Below are 20,747 nucleotides of genomic sequence, written 5' to 3'. Positions count from 1 at the left end.
ACGCTTGCTTATTTTCTCTCCTGGACCGGAATGAATTGATTTGATTTGATTGATTAATTTGCTTTATTTTACTTCGCTGTTGTGCCACTTGTGGCTGATTGCGAAGATTGGGGATTAGTGCTGATGTGATGAAATTTATGAATGGACATTTACAAACATCCATACCCAAGCCGGAATTCGAGCCCGGGACTCCTGGCGTTGGACCGGAATTGAATTTATTTTAAATTCCTGGACCTTTAACAATCCTGATTCCATGCTCCCTCCTTCGATCCCTGGATCTCTTATACCTTTTCTTCTAGCTCAGGGCATATGCTGGCCCCCAAGTAAGTTCGTGACTCCCAAGAACATCGTGTGCACATACAGGACGCCGTTGCTCCTGCCACGCTCCAGATGTTGGAGAACACACGGAATTAAAACTAATTAACGCCTAGACACACTCCGTTGAACCAAAGGAACACACGTGCAAAATGTACTGACTTTATTCATTATATACGTACAGATGTACTGAATTATTTTCTTTTGTCGATAAAACTTACTGAGTTTGTCTTCAACTTGAACCAGGGGGTTTATTCAGAATTTTTGTATTTGAGGGGTGTAGTGTTGATTTAGTGGAGGTGTAAATGTAAATTTGGTTAAAAAATGACCATAAATTGGGCTTTTGTGGAAAATTTTAGGGTAGTAGGACATCTCCGATGACGTAATGGTAACGTCTTCGCTGTAATAAAGGTAGCCGATGAGGCACCTAGTGGTTAGGGCCCTACTTTAAGCTGTAGGTCCAGTTCCGATTACCCAATCTGTGCATAGAGCAGACATAATACAAAAACTCAAACTCAATATTAGAAGAGTGCTGGGGAAAATTTCAGAGCTGTTGGAGGTGTATAGATAAATAGTGTCGATTGCGTCTAGGCTTCTTATCGGTTCATTTCCGCTGTGACATATGTCAAGACCTTCCTTGGATGGTTTTCCCTAGGGGTGTGCGGGATCCCGAAAAGTCGGGACCGGGATCGGGAAAAAAATTTCCCGTCCCGATCCCGACTTCCGGAAATGAATTCCCGACTTTTCGGGATCCCGAGCAGTCGGGAAATACCGAATGGTCATTTTTAAAAGTCGTTAATTCTCGACGTTATCTAGAGTTTATCGAAAATTGTTCGTTTTTGTAACAGAAATGAGAAAACAATCACTGAAAGTGAAAATGACGTGTAGAATTCGAGATTTCGAGAGCTTCGGGAAATTTTGAACATTTCCCGCACCGAAAAGTTTCCGACTTCGTCGGGAAATTGCGTATTTTTTTCCGTCCCGAATGTCGGGATTTAAAATATTTGCCGTCCCGACCCAAAAAATTCTGTCCCGCACACCCCTAGTTTTTCCACAATCCAGAGTGTCATTGCCGCCGCGCACGTGTGTTTATTGGCACATGGTGCATAAAGTGGACTTAAAACATAAAATCAAACGTGTGTTTATGACGTTGCACAGCTGTGTTTACACTGAAATGTTAAACCTATCCAGAGAGTCAAATATGACTTTTCTTTACTTATTTCAAAAGACGTTACGGAGGATTACTTGTATCAATTTTATTCCAGAACACAAAATACATAAATCAGCATCAGCCTATTAACTATTAATCATTTATCGTTAATCGTCAAGAAAACTGTAAATACAATATTGTTAAAATATTGCAAGCATTCTAGAAGTACTACGTAAATGTACAAATGTACTATCGAACCATCCTTGTTCTCCCTCTTCTTCCTATACTGCTGGCCTTCGTAAATAAGCGACGGCTTCCCATGGGTTGTTTCTATCATTTCCATATTCTCAGCCATCTTGTCGTCTCTCTCAAGTCTCAGTTTTACATAAATATTCCAATGTAGATCCCTCATATATACTTTCATCTTACATTCCTTTACCAATCACCTTCCTTTTCAATCGAAGATAAACACAGCTGCAGCTGCGCAACGTCATAAACATACGTGCGCGCGGCGGTAGTGACACTCAGGATTGTGGGAAAACCCACCAAGGAAGGTCTTGACATATGTCGCGGCGGAAATGAACCATTAAGAACCCTCAGCGCAAGGGACACGGACTATAGATAAATCACTGCATTGCATTCCTCTATTTCATTTACTGATAGCCTTTCAAAATGTTCCAGCCTCAATCCGGACATCCCATATCATGTGTAGTCCTTTGGAAGTCAAGTAGTCTATTTCCAACTGGTGTAATATAAGAAATATGATTCCGATGCCCTAATGATTAGTGTTATCTTCTTAGCTGTGAGAAATATAAATATGCTGACCAAGGCAGTAATTTATTTTATTAAAAACATAAACTAAATGTAACGTTTCAACCTTCTAGCAAGGTCTTCATCAGACTCTGTATCAAGTACAAAAGTAACAAGATACAAAAACAGGGCATTATATATACACAAAACATTACTTCCTCCAGACTATTAGAAAGTTGTTTTGGAACTTTCTAGCAGGTGCCTTTCACTTGTGAACTGAACTTTCACCTAAAATACTAAACATATATACTTCCATATAGAATGTGGTTGGGCTTTATATCTCACGCTCTTTTTCCTTCATTTTCTTCCTTCTCCTCTCCTCTCCTCTTTCTCTCTTGTCCTTTCCACTCTTTCTAACACCTTCTTCCATTCTTTGTTTAGCTTCAGTCCCCCATTCCAGTTCATTGTGTCTTCTTCACCTTTCTTCTCTATTTCCTTGGCTTCCTTCCATTTTCTCACTAGCATTCTCTTCTCCCTTCCTATCTGCTTAGCCTCATCCCACTCTATGCCATGTCCTGTTTCTCTCGTGTGTTTAAATATCGCATTTCTCTCTCTCTCTTAAGTCGTACATCATCCCTATGTTGTTTCAACCTGTCTTTTAGTCTCTTTTTCGTTTCTCCTATGTACACACTCTGACATTCTTTACATTTTACTTCGTAGATAATCCCTTCCTCTTCCTCTTCTCTGTTTTCCTTTTTGTTGTTTGCATTCTTCGCTATTCCTAAGATGCTTCTCCCTCCCTTCCTGTAAGTCTTAATGTCCGCTTTCCTAAGCACTTTGCATATCTTTTCTGTGGTCTTCCCCATACTCCTTATTCCAAACCTTCCTCTTTGATTGAGGATAAGTTTGGGACCAATGGAGTACGAAGAGCAATTAGACCCCAGCGTAGAGAAAGAACGAAATGTTGCGATTGGAGCCAGTGAACCAATTCCGGTTCACCAATCGATACAGTACTCCGGTAGACCTTGGGTCTTACGGGTCGACAAGGAAGATGTTATTAGGTCATGAAATATGCCTGAGCTGGCACTGAGTTATCTCTGAACTGGGCCTAAGATGTTATAACATCACGGAGTTTATTATTAATATTTTTTTTTACAGAAGGAAAGTCAACCTTAGTGGAGGTTGTAGAGGTTTCCGGATCGAGAAAACCTGACTTCGAATAAGATAAAATTATAAGTTATATGGAAAGCTACAGGAAGAACCCTTACAAACTTCATGGTTTTGAAATGAATATATTTCTCATTGATTACGTGAATGTGTATGGCATATTGTAAAAGTTGAAATTTCACATAAGAAGATTGTCAGACTCACAGTAAAATGACATTTTTTTAATAATGCTGTCGTGTGTACCAGGCCCGTAGCCAGAAATGGTCTCCAGGGGGGCTCACAGATTATCAGGGGGGGCTTATAAGCAAAGTTCATTTTTCTAAAATTTAACAGTATTAAAAAAAGGTAAATTGTGTGTATCGGAGTCATTAAGTTAATGTAAAATATAAAATTTAGAGATATTGAAGAAACTAATATTTGTATATCTTCTGGAAGTGTTAATTGACTGGTCGTGACACCATCCCTTAATGCGGACTCCATACTATTTTTGATGATAATTATTTATATCATACAAGTGAAAATGATTGATTGATTGATCGATTTGGTGTTTTAAGTCCATTTTATGCATATTAAGGCTAATTGGGACGGGACCTACAGTTTAAAGTGGGATGCGAACCACTATGTTCCTCCACCGGGTACAAGTAAAAATGAAGAATATTCACTTCAATCATAGTTCCTACCGTACATTCCACCTCCAGCAGACGCAATAAGACACCTTGGTTCCCAAAACTTGTGATCTACTGACATTTGACGCAGATGTGAAAGGAATGTGGATGATGACGTCAAAGTCACAGATACTGTCAAACGAGAGGCTGCGACAGGGGTTGGGAAGTTACAGATAAAGAAGCTCCCCTCTGGAAAAAGATTCTAATGTCTAGAACTGGGATTCCCAAACATTTTCGTTTCACGGCGCCTTTAGTGTTTCAAGATTATTCCGCGGCGCCCAAGTCAGAATGTATGGCTATCTAACACTTGCAATGCTCAGTTAGTGTGGTTGGGTTGCTTCAAATTCAGAAACATCTTATTGTAAAAAAGTACTAAATAAGCACATATTTAGAAAAATCATATCATTTCTGTGAAAATATTGGAACATTTCGCTGCTCCCCTGCAAGCTAGCCACAGATCCCCAGAGTAGTGTGGCGGACACTTTGGGAACCACTGGTCTAGAGAATCTTCTATACTTGCTACTTAGGCTTCGGCTCATAAACAAGATTGAACGAATAGTTGCTGTTCATGTTCTGTGAATTTTATCTTTCATCAAGTTGTGAGCCAAATAATATCTGCTGTCTACATTTTAACACTTCATTGGAAACAAATTAGAATACAAAATAGTTTTACCTAATGTAAAGGGGGCTGGCGGCAATGCCAGGGGGGGCTCAGCCCCCCTGGCCTCTGCCTGGCTACGGGCCTGGTGTGTACCATTGTAATATGAGTCTACAATGCACTAATTTTCTTTTTGTAAAGAGATCAAGGATATTAGAACCACGTGGTAGATGGTTTTCGTCACACATTAACGTCCTTTCTTACTTTATAGCTATTACAAGAATTAATCATCTCGCTTTAGATGGAAAGTCACGTTCACATTATGAATTAAACAGTGGATTGATTGACTTGTAAAGCAAAAGCTTCAGTTGTTGAAGCATTAGCGAGCTATTTCCGACAAATAAACAACCTTATCCCGGATATTCAACGTTGGTAACAACAAGAGGTCTAAAACTTATATATTCTCAAGTGTTATCCATGTCTGTTATTTACGTATGTAGTGCTCATTTCTGAATTTTGTCTCTGCCGTTTCATACTACCTTCGTTTTATTTGTTACAATCAAGTATTCTTTACACAACATTTGCAGGAGGCGAGTTGCATCTACATTGCACGTTGGTCAGCTCCTTCTACCTCCTTTAAGAAACGAAAGCTTGCAGGGTAGTGCTTACCGTTCAGGATTGTCAATCTAGTGGTCTTAGGTTCAAACCACGTCGGTGAGTTTCGTAATTTTCAGACATATCCACGCAATGTAAAATGGAATTATTCTGTTTGTCAACGATGAAATATTAAAGAATAAAATCTCCTTTTCAACAAACTGAGAAGTGGAGAAAAGTTGGATAGTTCTTATAAATATGAAAAATAATTCACATTTTTAGTCGTGTAATCGCAGGCAAAATCGAAAATCTCACACTGAAGATCTTATCTTGCTCTGAACTCAGCCAAAAAGCATATCGCGCCGAGAAAGTATTTGATTGAATTTTTTAAATGTTTTTGATTGTTTCATGTTGATCAATGCATCAATTATTTACGCTCCGACGATATTTTTTGGAACTACCTCTCCTCTCCTGCCGACCTCCGTGGAGGAGTGGTTTGCACATCGCGCTACGACGCCAGGGGTCCAGGGTTCGAATCCCCGCCTGCGCATGGATGTTTGTGAGTGTCCATTCATCGATTTCATCCCCATTTTCGAAAATTAGCCAAAAGTGGCACAAAAAGCGAAGTAAAATAAAGCAAATCAATCTCTCCTCTCGTCTTCACTCTGTTCTCTTCTTCTCCTCTCCTATTCCCTCTTCTCTTCTCCCCCCTCCTCCTTCTCTGCTTCTATCTCATATCGCCTCTTGTCTCCATCACTTTTCTCCACTCCTGTCTTCGATTTCCGACTCCACTGCACTCTTCTCATCGCCTCTTCGTTTTCCCCTTTCTCTCTCTCATATTCTACTCTCCACTACCCTCTTCTTGTCTCTTCCTTTCCTTTTCTCTAATCTCGTTGTCTCTCCTCTTCTCCTCTTTGCTCTCTTTTCCTCATCTCTCCCTCACATCTTTTTACCTTTCTTCTAATCATTTCTTCTCTCCTATTCTTTATTTTCTTCCCTCTTCTACTTTTCCTCTTTTCCTTTCGCCTCCTATGTTCTCCTCCTGTCTTCTCTTTTCTCCTTTCCTTTTCCTCTCGTCTATTCTTTTCCTTTGTGTACATACCTGCGATGAAATAGTAGAAAATCGATATTCTCAATGTAGGGGAACTCTATTTCTTTCATAAAGTATTTTGTCGTTTGTGACATAATATTGATTTTTAAAATATTTTTAAATACTTAATACTTAGCTTTATTCCTTTCGAGTATTTCACACATATCCATTGTGCATGTGGCAACCCTGAAATTGAGCCTAATTCTATACGCAACCCACCAACGCCTTGTGTAAGTTGGGTTGCTTAGAATCAAATGTTGCTGTCCTAAGACTTTTGAGAGACTGTGTACTATAGCTTCCAGCCGTAAGGGCCAAAATTTAGCAACCAGAGGAGAGTTGCAGTAACCAGAAGAGAACAATTCCCATCTCATTTACTCTTCAAATACCACCCTGACAAAGGCCTCCCCGATGGCGCAGTGGTAGCGTCGTCGCCTTGTAATCAAGGGGTGGAGGCACATAATGGTGCGGATCCCACTTTAAACTGTAGGTCCAGTCCCGATTAGCCTTACTGTGCATAAAGTGGACTTAAAACACCAACTCAAGCCACCCTAACAAAAACTGTATTGATTTATAGGTTTACATAGAAATTGGTGCATGATAGTAGAGTCTTCGAATAAAGATATTTCGTTTTAGACATTTTGAGTGAAAATTTGAAAATAATAGTCTGATTTTTTTCAGGACGTTTGTAGTACCATTTGGTGCAGGCGTGGCTCAGTTGTGAAAACACCAAATACAGCCACACTTGAAGGAACTCCATGTGGAGAAGCAAAGGTATAGTATAATTCACATAACTTCATTTTAATTAACCTCTAATTTACACGGAGTAGATATTTGTTAGTTCTTTATGTAATGGTGCATATTTCTTTGGATATGATGTGAATAGTACCCAAAAATCAGTGTTGCGTTTATGATTACATTTCGAGGGAGTTGGGGGAGGGGGGCTGCTGGAAGGTTTTTAAGCATATGCTTGCTTTCAGGTTGCATACTTCTCACTTGAACTGCAGTTAATAAGTGGTATTCAGTTCTACATTTCGGTATACATTTCCTGCATTGAACCTTTTTTTTAAAAGCAAATCTGGCAAAAATTCTTCGGCAGCGAGATCGTGGTGCTACACCATGGAAATATTTCACTCTACTTCCAATAAGATATGAGACAGATCTATGAAATCATGTGAGAGAAGGAAATACAGAGTGTCCAAGAAATATATGTCTAACTTAGGTCTAAAACTACGAGTAGAGTTCATGTGAAATAAATTGACGAAGTCTTGGAATGTTTTGGTTTTTACGAATTTGTTATCGCTGAGATTTTCATCATTTTTTCATCTCGATAATGGTATATTTGGATTTTCATTCAAGTTCACAGTACATATGTCTTTGATATCTTGTGTGTGCGTGACCGAAAGTAATGTTTGTTTTCGTAGATTTGTCGCGCAGGCTCGTGTGTGCCGGAAACCGAGGAAGAATCTGCCCCAGAGGACGCCAGCTATCGCCAGGCTCGAACACTGGAGCACAGTTGGATGCCGTGGCCGAACCCTTACTGGAACTGGCACTCAGAAACAGCCTATATAACGTCTCCGCTATTTTGCGAGCATTTTGGATCTTATCTTGCAACGTAAGTAATTTATATTGATTCGATAAAATTGGTTTGTTTTGCCTCCGATTGGAGATGATTGAAATATACACAGTCACAAATGTGGTCACAAACATCCTGTGAACTCTATTCTTACAATGGACATTTCCACTGGCTGCATCCATAGGCGTAATTTAGCAGGGGCAAGGGGGAGGCACTTCCCCTCCCCCAATTTTCAGGTTTATGAAAATTTACAAGTTAGTGGTACTTTTGTTCACCTCCTGGATCCTGAGAAGCAAATTAAGGAGTAAGTATTATGATTTCCCAAATGTAAAAGTTATTTATCAAAATAGTCTTGGATAATATTTTTATGGGTTTGAAAACTTTTTGATTCTGCCTCCCCCTCCCCCGAAGTTAAGCTTTAAGTTCGATTCTGCCTCCCAAAGTTAGGTCCAAATTACGCATAGGGCTGCATCTCACTGCAGAGGACCGTTGTGTTGTTGGAAACCCAAAATATTCCGAACACATTTGCTAACAGATTTCGGTAATGGCAACAATCTTTCTTCTGTAAACCCCTCACAGAAATAAATTAGGCGGCCGCAGGTCTGTTGATCTTGGTGGCCAAAGACATTTGAACGTTACTTGGTCATCACAAAAACTTTCAATTTCCCCCTGCTTACCTTAAATTTGTAGAATGTTACTTCATCTTATTGAAAATAGGGTTATGTTAATTCGACGTCTGTTAATGGTTCTAACCAACGTCGCCTTTATACCAGCATTCTGGGATGATTTGTCGGGATGTGGGAGGAATCGCTAGACCTGACGTCATCTGATTTCATCTTTGTGGGGTTTGCAAAAGGGGCGAGTGTACAGAAGTAAGCTTGGCCCAATTGACTGCATCAAAGAGAGTGCAGAGGAAATGAGTTGCATTATTAAGGCAAATGCGTTCAAAAATTTGAAACGTGGTGTTTTGCTTCGAGGCTAGAGGGGATCGTTTTCAACAGCTGCTTTAGAAATAATTTACATTTGCAAGACAACTGAATGTAAATTTTCATGGGGAACTTTGAAGAAATAACAAAGATCTTGGTCATGTTTTGAAGTCTTTGTCTAGAGAATCACCCTGTATAATAAGGCTGGGTTCAATCTACATCCCGAGCTCTTGTATGAGATACCTTCCTCAGCAAATTGACAAACGATAACATTTACATAAGGTCTTCCTCCAACTCTCAATGGGGTAATATATACCTGAAATGAACAGAGGCCATTCAAAGGAATATTTTAATCGTTTGTATGTTAGTTTGCCACATTTACCTCCTATTTATAGAACCAGACAACTAATACAGTGAAACAAAATTAAACCACTTCTTTACCCAAAATTAGAATTCAGAATTTCCAAATCAGAATTTTGGGTGAAGAAATACAACGAAAACTGTGTTCTTTCAAACAAACGTTATCTCCATATCAAGAAAAAAATTTAAAATACTTTGAAGGCTTACGGCATACTTAGTAGTAAATACTTGCTTTCCAAGGCGATGGTTCAGTTTTACTCGCCCAATAAAATCAGAATTATGGAGGACAAAATCTGTTGTCGTCCATGCTGAGAAACGATAAAGAGGTGTACAATGAAAAATTTTAATCAATATAAATCCGTGGAGTTCCGGATTTATATTGATGAAATGATGAAACGTGAGAAGTTGAATATTTTGTGTCTGACATGAAATTGTGCCATTGCATGTAAAGCAGGGTGCCAAATCCTGGGAGACAGGAAGGGATTTCCCCCCAACAAGAACGTTGTCCTACAAAATCCCTCCCACCTAAAATTTCCAAGGGGGAGAGTTTTTGCTATAACAACAAAGATAATAAATAATTTAAAGAATAATATCGAAAACACATACAAAGAACGAAAGATAATGTCTGTGTGTGCGTGTGTGTTTGTGGCTGTTGCATGCTCTCTCTCTCTCTCTCTTTCAAGAGACCATTAACAGATTTACACCAAATAACATTATATGCGCAAGTAAAATAAGACTGCAAGGCAAATGTAAACATGAAAAATTGTTAATTTATATTAATAGAAAGCAATAACTAAACAAAAAGCTATACATAATAAAACCACTTCAACTATTTTGTAATTTTTTGATATTTTTAACCAGTTGGTAACGGAATTCATTTGCTACTTTATAAGTATAACACACACACACACACACATACACACACACACACACACACAAACACACACACACACACACACACACACACACACACACACACACACACACACACACACACACACACACGTATATATACGAGGCGTATTCGGAAAGTAAGTACCGAAAGGATGTAAAAAATAAAGTAAAATATTTTCGTACCTTTATTTATTTGCATTGCATTCTACAGACCCTAAACTACTTTTCTACGTAGTTTCCACCATTCTTCAAGCATTTGTCGTAGCGTGGCACTAGTTTTTGTATCCCATCATCATAGAATGTTCCCGCCTGTGACGAAAGCCATCCATGCACTGCTGATTCGACGTCGTCATCCTCGTCGAAACGCTGACCAGCAAGAAACTTCTTCTTCAGATGAAGAAAAAGATGGTAGTCACTTGGTGCCAAGTCAGGGCTGTTGGCGGATGAAAAAAATTGTTCCCAGCCGAATGACGTGATGACATTTTGAGTTTGTTGAGCCGTATGCGGACGAGCATTGTCGTGAAGCAACACAATGCCTTCGCTGAGCATTCCGCTTCTTTTGTTTTGAATTGCACGACGCAGCCGGATTAATGTGGCATCTTTGTTCGTGATCTGTCCTCTAGGCAAGAATTCAACCATTCTTGCATTGAGAAAACAAATCACAGACCGGATTTCACCGTCGGCGGGCCGATTGATTTTCTTGAACATTTCAAACCTTCAGAAATCTACGAAGAAAAATCATGATCTGCTCCCACGCGTGCCTGTGGCTAGCTAATGGATGATGGACGTCAGCGAGAACTCACACGGTCGCGACTGCATCGCTACAGCGGCAATATTTGCAAACGGTACTTACTTTACGAATACGCCTCGTATATATAAGAAATGGATTCCATCATATATATCTAATAATACATTTTTATATTTAGTAATTTACTTTTATATGTAATAATATTATTATATATAATAATAATATTGGTACAGAGTCTGAAGAAGATCTTGCTTGAAGGTTGAAACGTAACATTTAGTTTTATTTTTTATAATAAAATAAATTCTGCCTTGGTCAGCATATTGAGTTTTTGAAATGTAAGTGTATCAATATACTTACGTACCTACCTATAAAAACAACATTGTGGTGCTTTCTTTATAATTTCTGTTGCATTTTTTAATGTGAAAGAACAAAATATATTACATGTGTACCCAATTTGGCCTAAACGTAACTTTTTAATAAAATCTTCCCTACACCCATGTTATTATTTGGAACTGACTCCAATTCTCAGTAAACATCCAGAAATGTTCCCTCTTTTGAATCTTTCGATTAGTTTTACCTTTCTGACTTTGTACGAGGGCTATTTTTTTTTCAACTTCCGATGACGCCGCCAGGTGGCCCGTGAAGCGCTAGAAAGCGGGGCGTCATGCAGCGTGATTGGCATCCCCTCTGCCACTACCATACCACTGCCAAGTCCAACGCTTCAGTTGAAGCTGAGCGACGGGCTCGTAGAGACAATCGACTCTCCCGCCAAGTGCGAGGTGTGTTACTGGTTGACTTTATGGAGCCCAGGACCACAATCAGTGCGGCTGCATACTGGGAGACATTGCGCAGACTACGCAGAGCCATCCAGAACAAACGGAGCGGCATTGTCTTGCTTCATGACAATGCCCGACTGCATGTTGCTGGGTCAACCCAAGACCTTCTTCAACGATTCCACTGGGAAGTGTTTGATCACTACACCCCAGTGACGCTGAGTGACTTTCACCTTTTCCCGGCGATGAAGAAGTGGTTGGGAGGACGACGCTTACACACCAATGAGGAGGAGCTTCAGGACACCCTGCAGACCTAGACAGGGCACCTTTTTTTGCAGAGGGTATTGGAAAGCTTGTGCATCGGTACGATAAATGTCTGAATTTTCTTGGTGATTACGTTGAAAAGTAGATTATACGTTATAACACCATTAAACCTTGTTTCCATGATATGAAAAACTCAATATGCTGACCAAGGCAGAAATTTATTTTATTATAAAACATAAACTAAACGTAACGTTTGAACCTTCCAGCAAGGTCTTCTTCAGACTTTGTACCAAGTACAAATGTAACAAGGTACAAAACAGGACGATATATATTGTTGTAACCCCGTTTTCCTGGGGTTAGAGAGGTACAGGGAAGTTTCATTTAAACATTTAGGTAGAGCTTAATAATATCTGATGGCTGAACCTGCTCCGTAGGAGGGTAGAGATATGGAAAGTTGGTGTAAAAGGTTATTCACGCTTGTTCATACCTGGTAGATGTGTGTGATGTCTTGTCCTAATGCTTCTCGCGGACCGAATCGTGACAGTTCCAAGGTTCTATCCAGCGACCCTCAGTTCACCAAGCCAAGCGATCCCTTGTGCCTTGTAGCATGCTAGGCAGCGGTAACTCCGTGTTCCATCTTCGTAGTTCAGCAGTGTAAAGTGTTGTTAAGTAATCGGACTAATTATCCATGTAGCGTCGATGAGTGTCTGAATCCAAAAGAGAGCTAGCTCCGGGTAGGAGCTTGCTTTTATCATTCTAGGCGTCGAAAGGTTGTTAAACCTTTCAAACGCGGTAGATCCTGTTTAGATCCACGCGTTTGCCTTTCCAGTTCCTTGTTTTACGGAAGTTACAAGTTAGCGCATTCTTGGGATCACTCGCTGGTCGGACAAGTTCAGGAAATAAACAAGTGTGAATATTAACATGACGAGGTTTTCTCGGTTTAATGGTCTCCATATCTCTACATTCCCCTTGTTGAAATAATCGAACCACTCTGTGATGGTCGACTACCTCGTCCGGAGTAGGTTATATTTAAAAATTATGATTTATTAACATATCAAACTTGTAGAAAACCAATACAGTAAACCAATCACTAGAAGAATCACATCACCGTAGAAAAGAAATGAAATCACCAGAATAGTCATATGATCAAAAATAACGTGGCACCAAACACCGTTGAGAAAAATATAAAAACACGTAGAGAAAAAAAAATGAAACTGTAGGTCATAGCCTCTTATAAACTCAAAAAGTACGAGCACAATAACTAAGTCTTGAGGCATCGATAAAAATAATTACATAAGTGTAACACTGAACTAGTTTTGATTGAATGATGACAGCACAATAATAAAAAAAAAACCACATGTCAGCACAGTGTGAAGAAACGCCGGGAACCGCACGCGGTTGTATTCACTGTTTGCTGAGTTCAAAGTACACTCGGCATAACATGCATGATGCTGGGCGGAGCCTTGAGGTATGTTACCTTGGCAACATTGTAAACTGCATGCCGCCATAGGCTGGATGTGCTGTGCAGCTGACGATAAAAAAAAAAAACACAAAAGAAAGAGACGTATCTCTAATCCAATATGGGTAGCATTCATGGGCACAAACTTTGGCACTGTAAAGGACATGCGTGTGTACTAATAGCGTGTGCCTTACGGTAGTGGAAGTAGCTGAGCACCGGAACACTTTGAGCCGATGAAAAATAACATATGCATCATATGACGTCAGGAAACAAGAGCACAATGCACTCAGTGGGCGGGGCCTTGTCGATGTAGATCGTCATGGGAGGGCAGTCTGGAAGTCAAATTTTCGATGGCGCTTCGGGGCAAGAAACGTCCTGGGTAAAGCGCTCCACATCTGGGTCGCGGCGTGGAAGATGGAAAAATCAGCCATGCGGTCCAGACGGGAACGGGTCCTTTGGTGCTGGAATTCCACAAAATCGTTGTTGGTCTCTGCGATGAGCCTAGGTCTCTCGCTCGGTGGCACAAGCAGGTCTCGTCATGGGTCCAGTATAATCCGTGGCGATGAAAATGAAACAAGCGCAAAAAAGGGAAAAATTAGGAAATAGCAAAAGGTAGTGGAGCAGATTTACAATAAATGATGACGGGTTATAAAATCAATTGAAAAGGGACTTTCAGTTAAAACTGGTGAATTATTTTGGGGGGGAGGGGAGGTAATATCTAATTTGAATGACGGCGAAGGGGCGTTGTTACTTATATGATGTAGAGTTTTTAAGGGGGCCTGTTTATAACTAACAGGTTTACATGAGAGAAGTTCGCCGGGGGGGAATGGGGGGGGAATAGGTGGAATAGTCGGCTTAGCCGGGATAGGGGCCGGGGGCGGCGGTGGCTTGACTTGAGGTGCCGGAAGTCGGCGTCCTTTCAAAAGAATGGTGGTACATTGAGTTGGAGTATTTATCTGTTTCGTACCAGTAGTGAAAGGGGCCGGGGGAAGAGGGGGTGGTGTGGGAATAACTGGTGTCTCCGGGGCATGTGAAAGTGATTGTAAAGCAATCGGGGCACTGATGGAAAGTTTCTTTAATCGTAGTTGTGGTGTGGTGACAGGTGATTTGGGGGAACGACAGCAAGATATAATTAATAATGCCAATAAAATAAGTATGCCAAGAAGAGCTATTATGATGGATGCGATAATAGCATAATGAGCCGGAGACATCTTGTTGTAGGGGTCTGAAATGAGAAAAGAAAGGGGAATTCAGCGATAATAGAACGAACTAAGTGATTACGAGACATTTCCTTCTGAAATATGTGTAAATGTCGTTTATAAAAGCAATTGCAAGAATTTTACGTGTCTTGTGGACAAAGGTTTAAGCGCCTTCGATTCGCTGCTAGTAAAAAAAAAATTGAAAAAGAAGTGAGAAAGAGTAAGTAATAGATTTGTGTAATAGTTCATTGAAAAATAGAGTAGGTTTTAATTTCATGGGATATGAGCTATACCATGTTGTATGCTATCAATATTTGAACTATAAAATTAAAGTGAGAGAGTGGGAACATTTGCCTAAATTTATTATATGCTTTATTAACATATTTAGTGCATTGCAGCTTTCAAAGAAGCAGTTCGCGTTACACCTAAGCGTAAATAAAAAAAAATTGCTATGGCCAAAAAGCCAAAAGTTCAAGCAAGTTCTACGCAGTTCATTTGTTCTTTAAATCATTGATCTTGTTCTATCTTAGTTCATTCGTTCCTTATTTCTTTGTACTTTTTTCTTCATTTGAGCGTATATGTACCAGCAAATGGGGAAAAAAAATATTTGCTAGTTAGAATCATAAACACACTAAGTACTTATTAGTCAAATCAGCTAAGTGATATGTTCTGACTATTACTATGCGTTTAAACGCAAATTATAAAATAACATTAAAATATCTGTAAAAAAAAAATAATTATTAGGCAAAAGATGTATTATAAATGTTCCGACGATTGAGATAGCATTCTGTAATCCTAATCTTGTTAAAAATAAAAATAACCATGTTGTATTAAAAATAAAATGAGTTCGTTCTAACGCAGAAATGCAGTGCGTGCACGAGAAGTGGAAGGAGGGGGGAGGTGGATGAGCGTGAGAAAATGCTGGATCATGCTAGCATGTGCAATGTACGCAACGAGGAGCGAGGAGGCTAAAGCGAGTGACAACGGAGTGGCGTGTTAATGAATGTTAGTGGGGTTTTTATGGCACTAGTCGTAGCGGGCTTTGAGTCTAGAAATAGTAATAGTGTCAGATTTCTCCTTGTTTCTGCCGTCGATGTAAGTAACTTCGTAGGAATTCTCGTTAACTTTACGAAGAATAGTTCCTTTGTACTTATAAGAGGACGCAAAGGCTTTTGACACGCCTGGAGTTGGAGTGGCATCTAGAATCCATACATGTTGTCCTGGTGAGTACTGTATTTGTCTAGAAGTACGGTCAGCGTACTTTTTCTGCTGTTCGTAACGCTTGTTCAAGTTGTCGTGAGCGGTCTTTCGTATGGATGTCAGTAGTTCAAGTCTCTGTGCGTTCGTCTGGGAAACATTGTCGGGGTTCGAAGGAAGGACTGCGTCAGCTAAGATCCTTGGGTTGTAGCCAAACAAAGTAAAATACAGGCTCTGGAGGGATCCAGAATGGATTGTAACGTTGTGGCTGAACGCTGCGCTAGCTAAATAGTCACACCATGAATCCTTCTTTTCTAACACAAAAACTCTCATAACTTTCTTCAAGTAACTAAATGAACTTTCAACTAATCCATTCGTGAAATGGGCACAAGTATCTACATATTTTAGTTGTACGCCTGTAATATTAGCTAACTCTCGTAAGAGTAAACTTGAATTGGGTGTTGAACGATCTAAATAGATCGTTTCCGGGATGCCATGAACTAAAAAGACTTTCTCAACTAGGGCTGTTGCTATGTTTTGTGCATCGTGATTAGCCAAAGGAGCTGTAATTACGTACCTTGTACAACTATCAACTACCGATAGGAAATATTTGTATTTGTGCGTTTTTGAAGAGACTAAAGGACCACATACGTCAATATGAATTCGTTGGAACGGAATTTGGGCTGGTTGAAATGTTTGCAGCGTATGCGGTTTAGAACCTTGTGGTTTCTTTGAAATCTGACAAGGGATGCAATGTCTAACCTTATCGTACACAAATTTCTTCATATTAGGGAAAAAGTAACGCATAAGCATTAAATTATATGTCTTCTGAGCACCTTGGTGACTTCCGTTCATTTTGTGTGCATGAATAAGGTCGAAAACTTGATTTCTTAATGCATGAGGAATACAAGTCTATCCCTATTACCAGTTTTGATTTTATTAGTCCTGTATAAGACTCCATTTTTGAGTACATAAGAATACGAAAGCTTTTCTAGTTTAGGGTCACTAGCTTTATCTTTGTTTTCTAATACATCAATAACGTCTCTGAAATAGGGGTCTTTACGTTGTTCTGAACTAATATCAAAATCTGCTGCTTGTGCATGAAATACTTGATGAAAAAATAAGTCATCATCATCATCATCATCATCATCTTTCTTGTCATGATTAGTCTTTTCTATAGGGTTGTCTTTGGGAATGACAGGTGACTGAGTGTTTACTGTATCATTGGGAAGGACTACTGGATGCTGGGTCATAAGGGAAGCAGATGGGGTAAAAAGTACAGGCTTAGGGGTGTTAGGTGTCGTAGTGGTGATGTTCAAATTGATATAAGTTTCTGTTCGTGGACTTAACTGAACTGTGTTTGAAAGGGTAGCTTTTCCCTCATACACATTTACATTCTCAATTTGGGTAAATATGTCATGCGACAGCTGGTGAGTCTTGTACTTTGATCTTAAAATACTATAATTTGGAGTACGTCCTAAATGATAAAGAGTTATTGTATTGTCTTTTAATGACATTTCGCACCTCTGCGTTCGTAAAAAGTCATTTCCTAAAAGGGGAGGGACGTTAGTTGAATCTACTACTCTAAATGGGTGCGAATATTTACGCTTTCCAATTATGATAGGAAGAACGACAATTTCAGACACACTTAGTTTCGATCCGGACACACCTTGGATTGTGGATTGTACCTTGTATGTTTTTCTTTCAGTAGGGAGAAGGTGGGAAGGATAAATTGAGATTTGGGAACCCACGTCAATAAGTAAATCTACCTGTTTTCCTTGTATGCTACTATTAATAAAATATAGGCCATTTCTTTCAATTATAGGAACTTTATCTAATCTGGTATTATCTTCGATTTCGTTCCTGCAAGTCGAAGACGATTTTAGTTTAAACTACTCTCTCGTTGTGGCTTGTAAAAGCAGTTGTCGCTTTCGTGATTATAACGACCACAAAACTTACAGGCTGAGGTATTTGCATCGTCGCGATTAGCCTGATCTCGACGTTGAAACCTCTTGTTACTATTAGCTCTGAATTGGCCTCGTGAGTTCGATCGAAAGTTACCTCTGTGATTAGCTCTATGATTATTATTATTTCTGTAGGAAGAGTTAGTATTCCCCTTGTTGAAATCTCTGTTATGTGCGTTTTGATTAGCCGTTTTCGCAAATTCTAACACATTTGAGCAAAGATTGAAAAGAGAACTCGCGTTCATCTGTTCGTTCGAAAAGAGAGACATGCTCGACATTTGTGACGAGAGTTTGTTTATTTCATCACCAGAGGTAGCACTTTGAGCGTGTTCCACAGCGGCTACGGATGGTGGCGCCGCGGAGCGGGCACTATCAGAACTCGGTACATGATACATTCCTTGATACATTGCGTGGGAATTATTTACGGATGCGGTATTGGACTGTAGACTTTGGACTTGATGTGTCGATGGTGGGAGAAAAGGAGATGGACACTGGTTGTATGACACAAACTGCTGAGTCGGGTTGTGAGAATTACTGGGGAGGGGGGAATAGACCTGTGCATGCGAACAGCTGTGAAGTGGTGTCGGGATGAATGTCTGGGGCAAGCTCGCCTGAGCGATGGCCTGATCAATTTCCAATTTCTCTTCCAACATACGGGAATTAATTAATGACTGCTGGCGTTCGAAATTCTGTAGGTGGGCAATTAATTCTTCTGTTCTAGCAAAATGCTTGTTGGTTAAACAGCCAATGTATTTGGCTCGCAGTCCCGTGATGATGTAAGAGAGAGTTTGTTCTTCAGTGGCGTTCGGGAAGTATTGCTGGACTAATGCCTTTTTAGCAATAACATAGGTATGGGTCGGTTCACTAATCATCTGTTTCTTTTGGAGAATTATCTGTACAGGATCTGCTGACAGGTATGATCCCTTAAATAGCGTACTTAGCTCGTCTTTGATATGGGTGTAAGTCAAGTCTACAAAATTGGGTCTTTTCTGTATGTCATGAAAATAAGTTAAAGCGGTGTCCGTCAAAAATAAAGGTAACATCTCTTTACGCTTAGCTTCCGACCATCCTGCGGCGTGTGCTACATTTTGGAACTTGAGGAAAAATGAGTCAATGTGCTTAGGGTCATTTCCGCTAAATGGTGTACAGCTACGTTACCAGAACTATTAACAGTGTTAGAGGAAGTTGAAACGGGAGCTGGGGTACTTGCTAAGGGTTGGGGTTGGTTTTTGTTGGGTGTTTGTAGTCCAAGGACAAATTGAGGGTAATTTCTATTAGCAGACCTTAACCGTGTTAGTGGAGGGGAGGGAATTGGGGTTAAAGGTCGTGAATTTATTGGATTTGCCGTGATTGTAGTTGCTAACTCTATGATTTGGTCGAGGGAGGAATCTAGGTGTTCGTGCAACGCTATCTGTGACGTATTCATAAACGAAGGATCGTCGTGCTGACCAAAGAACAAATGAAAGTATGGTTATACAGCTATTTATGTCATTAATATATCGCTGGTCAAACAAGTATAAGCAAGTGTTCTCATTCCTGTGTGAATGATGCTTGAATACATGTTATGTAGAAGAACTAGATTTTTGTTGAAAAAGGGGGGGGGGACTCGGCATAAAAGAAAAAGAGGGGTTGTTTTCCATAGGGTAATACACAAAATTGTCACTGGGTCTGACGCATCTTAAGCGTACTGTGGGAGTATGAATTGGAATTACTAAAAATGTACTTTAAAAATGCTCCCATAGTGGGAGGGAGGGGGGGAGAGAATAATTTAATGTAAAGCAATTCGTACAGGAGGGTACGCAATTGCAAAAAGGGCCTGAAGCAACTCCACCATGTTGTAACCCCGTTTTCCTGGGGTTAGAGAGGTACAGGGAAGTTTCATTTAAACATTTAGGTAGAGCTTAATAATATCTGATGGCTGAACCTGCTCCGTAGGAGGGTAGAGATATGGAAAGTTGGTGTAAAAGGTTATTCACGCTTGTTCATACCTGGTAGATGTGTGTGATGTCTTGTCCTAATGCTTCTCGCGGACCGAATCGTGACAGTTCCAAGGTTCTATCCAGCGACCCTCAGTTCATCAAGCCAAGCGATCCCTTGCGCCTTGTAGCATGCTAGGCAGCGGTAACTCCGTGTTCCATCTTCGTAGTTCAGCAGTGTAAAGTGTTGTTAAGTAATCGGACTAATTATCCATGTAGCGTCGATGAGTGTCTGAATCCAAAAGAGAGCTAGCTCCGGGTAGGAGCTTGCTTTTATCATTCTAGGCGTCGAAAGGTTGTTAAACCTTTCAAACGCGGTAGATCCTGTTTAGATCCACGCGTTTGCCTTTCCAGTTCCTTGTTTTACGGAAGTTACAAGTTAGCGCATTCTTGGGATCACTCGCTGGTCGGACAAGTTCAGGAAATAAACAAGTGTGAATATTAACATGACGAGGTTTTCTCGGTTTAATGGTCTCCATATCTCTACAATATACACAAAAATACTCCCCTTCAGACTATTAGAAAGTAGTTCTGGAACAATCTAGCAGTCAAATTATCTACTTTTCCTTGTTTTCCTTTCTGGTTCATCTTTTATATGGAGCACTGCTTTTTCAATGTCATATATGAGTCCTTCATAATCTACATTTCTTTCTTTAACTTTGAAACATCTTCCTAGTTTTAAAAAAAGATAGAAGATTAGAACAAGAACAGTAGCCATACTGAAGAAAGAAATGGAAAAACAAGGAAAAGTAGATAATTTGAGTCAAAAAGAAAGGGAAGGGATGAAGAAAATCAAGACAAGAAGTGATGTGGTGATAGAGCAGGCAGATAAAGGAGGAGCAATTGTGGTGATGGAAAGAGAATGGTACGGGAGGAAGTATGAAGACCTAAAAGAGAACGGATATGAGGAGATTTGTGGAACAGAAGAAGAACAAACTATAATAGAAAGGGTCATACGAGACTGTAGGAGGAGAGGATTCAAGAAGTGCATAAAGGAGACAGGAAGACTACCAAGTTTGAAAGGCTTTCCAAAGATACACAAAGAGGAGATAAAGTTGAGACCAGTAATGGACTGCAGAAACAAT

The 20,747-nt window shown here is 40.0% G+C and overlaps 1 protein-coding gene across 1 annotated transcript in view; it reads left to right on the top strand.

Annotated features, from left to right (window-relative positions):
- Positions 1-20,747, top strand: part of LOC145980605 (A disintegrin and metalloproteinase with thrombospondin motifs 16-like) — a 172,418-nt gene that overhangs the window by 146,093 nt on the left and 5,578 nt on the right. Inside the window, exons 10-11 of the mRNA XM_083113644.1 lie at positions 7,008-7,100; positions 7,751-7,941. Coding sequence (XP_082969770.1) covers positions 7,008-7,100; positions 7,751-7,941 — 284 coding nt within the window. The remainder of the gene's footprint in view (positions 1-7,007; positions 7,101-7,750; positions 7,942-20,747) is intronic.

This window comes from Lepisma saccharinum, chromosome 2 (assembly GCF_977018435.1).
Source record: "Lepisma saccharinum chromosome 2, izLepSacc3.1, whole genome shotgun sequence".
Classification (NCBI taxonomy): Eukaryota; Metazoa; Arthropoda; class Insecta; order Zygentoma; family Lepismatidae; genus Lepisma; species Lepisma saccharinum.
This window is presented reverse-complemented; position numbering and strand designations above follow the sequence as displayed.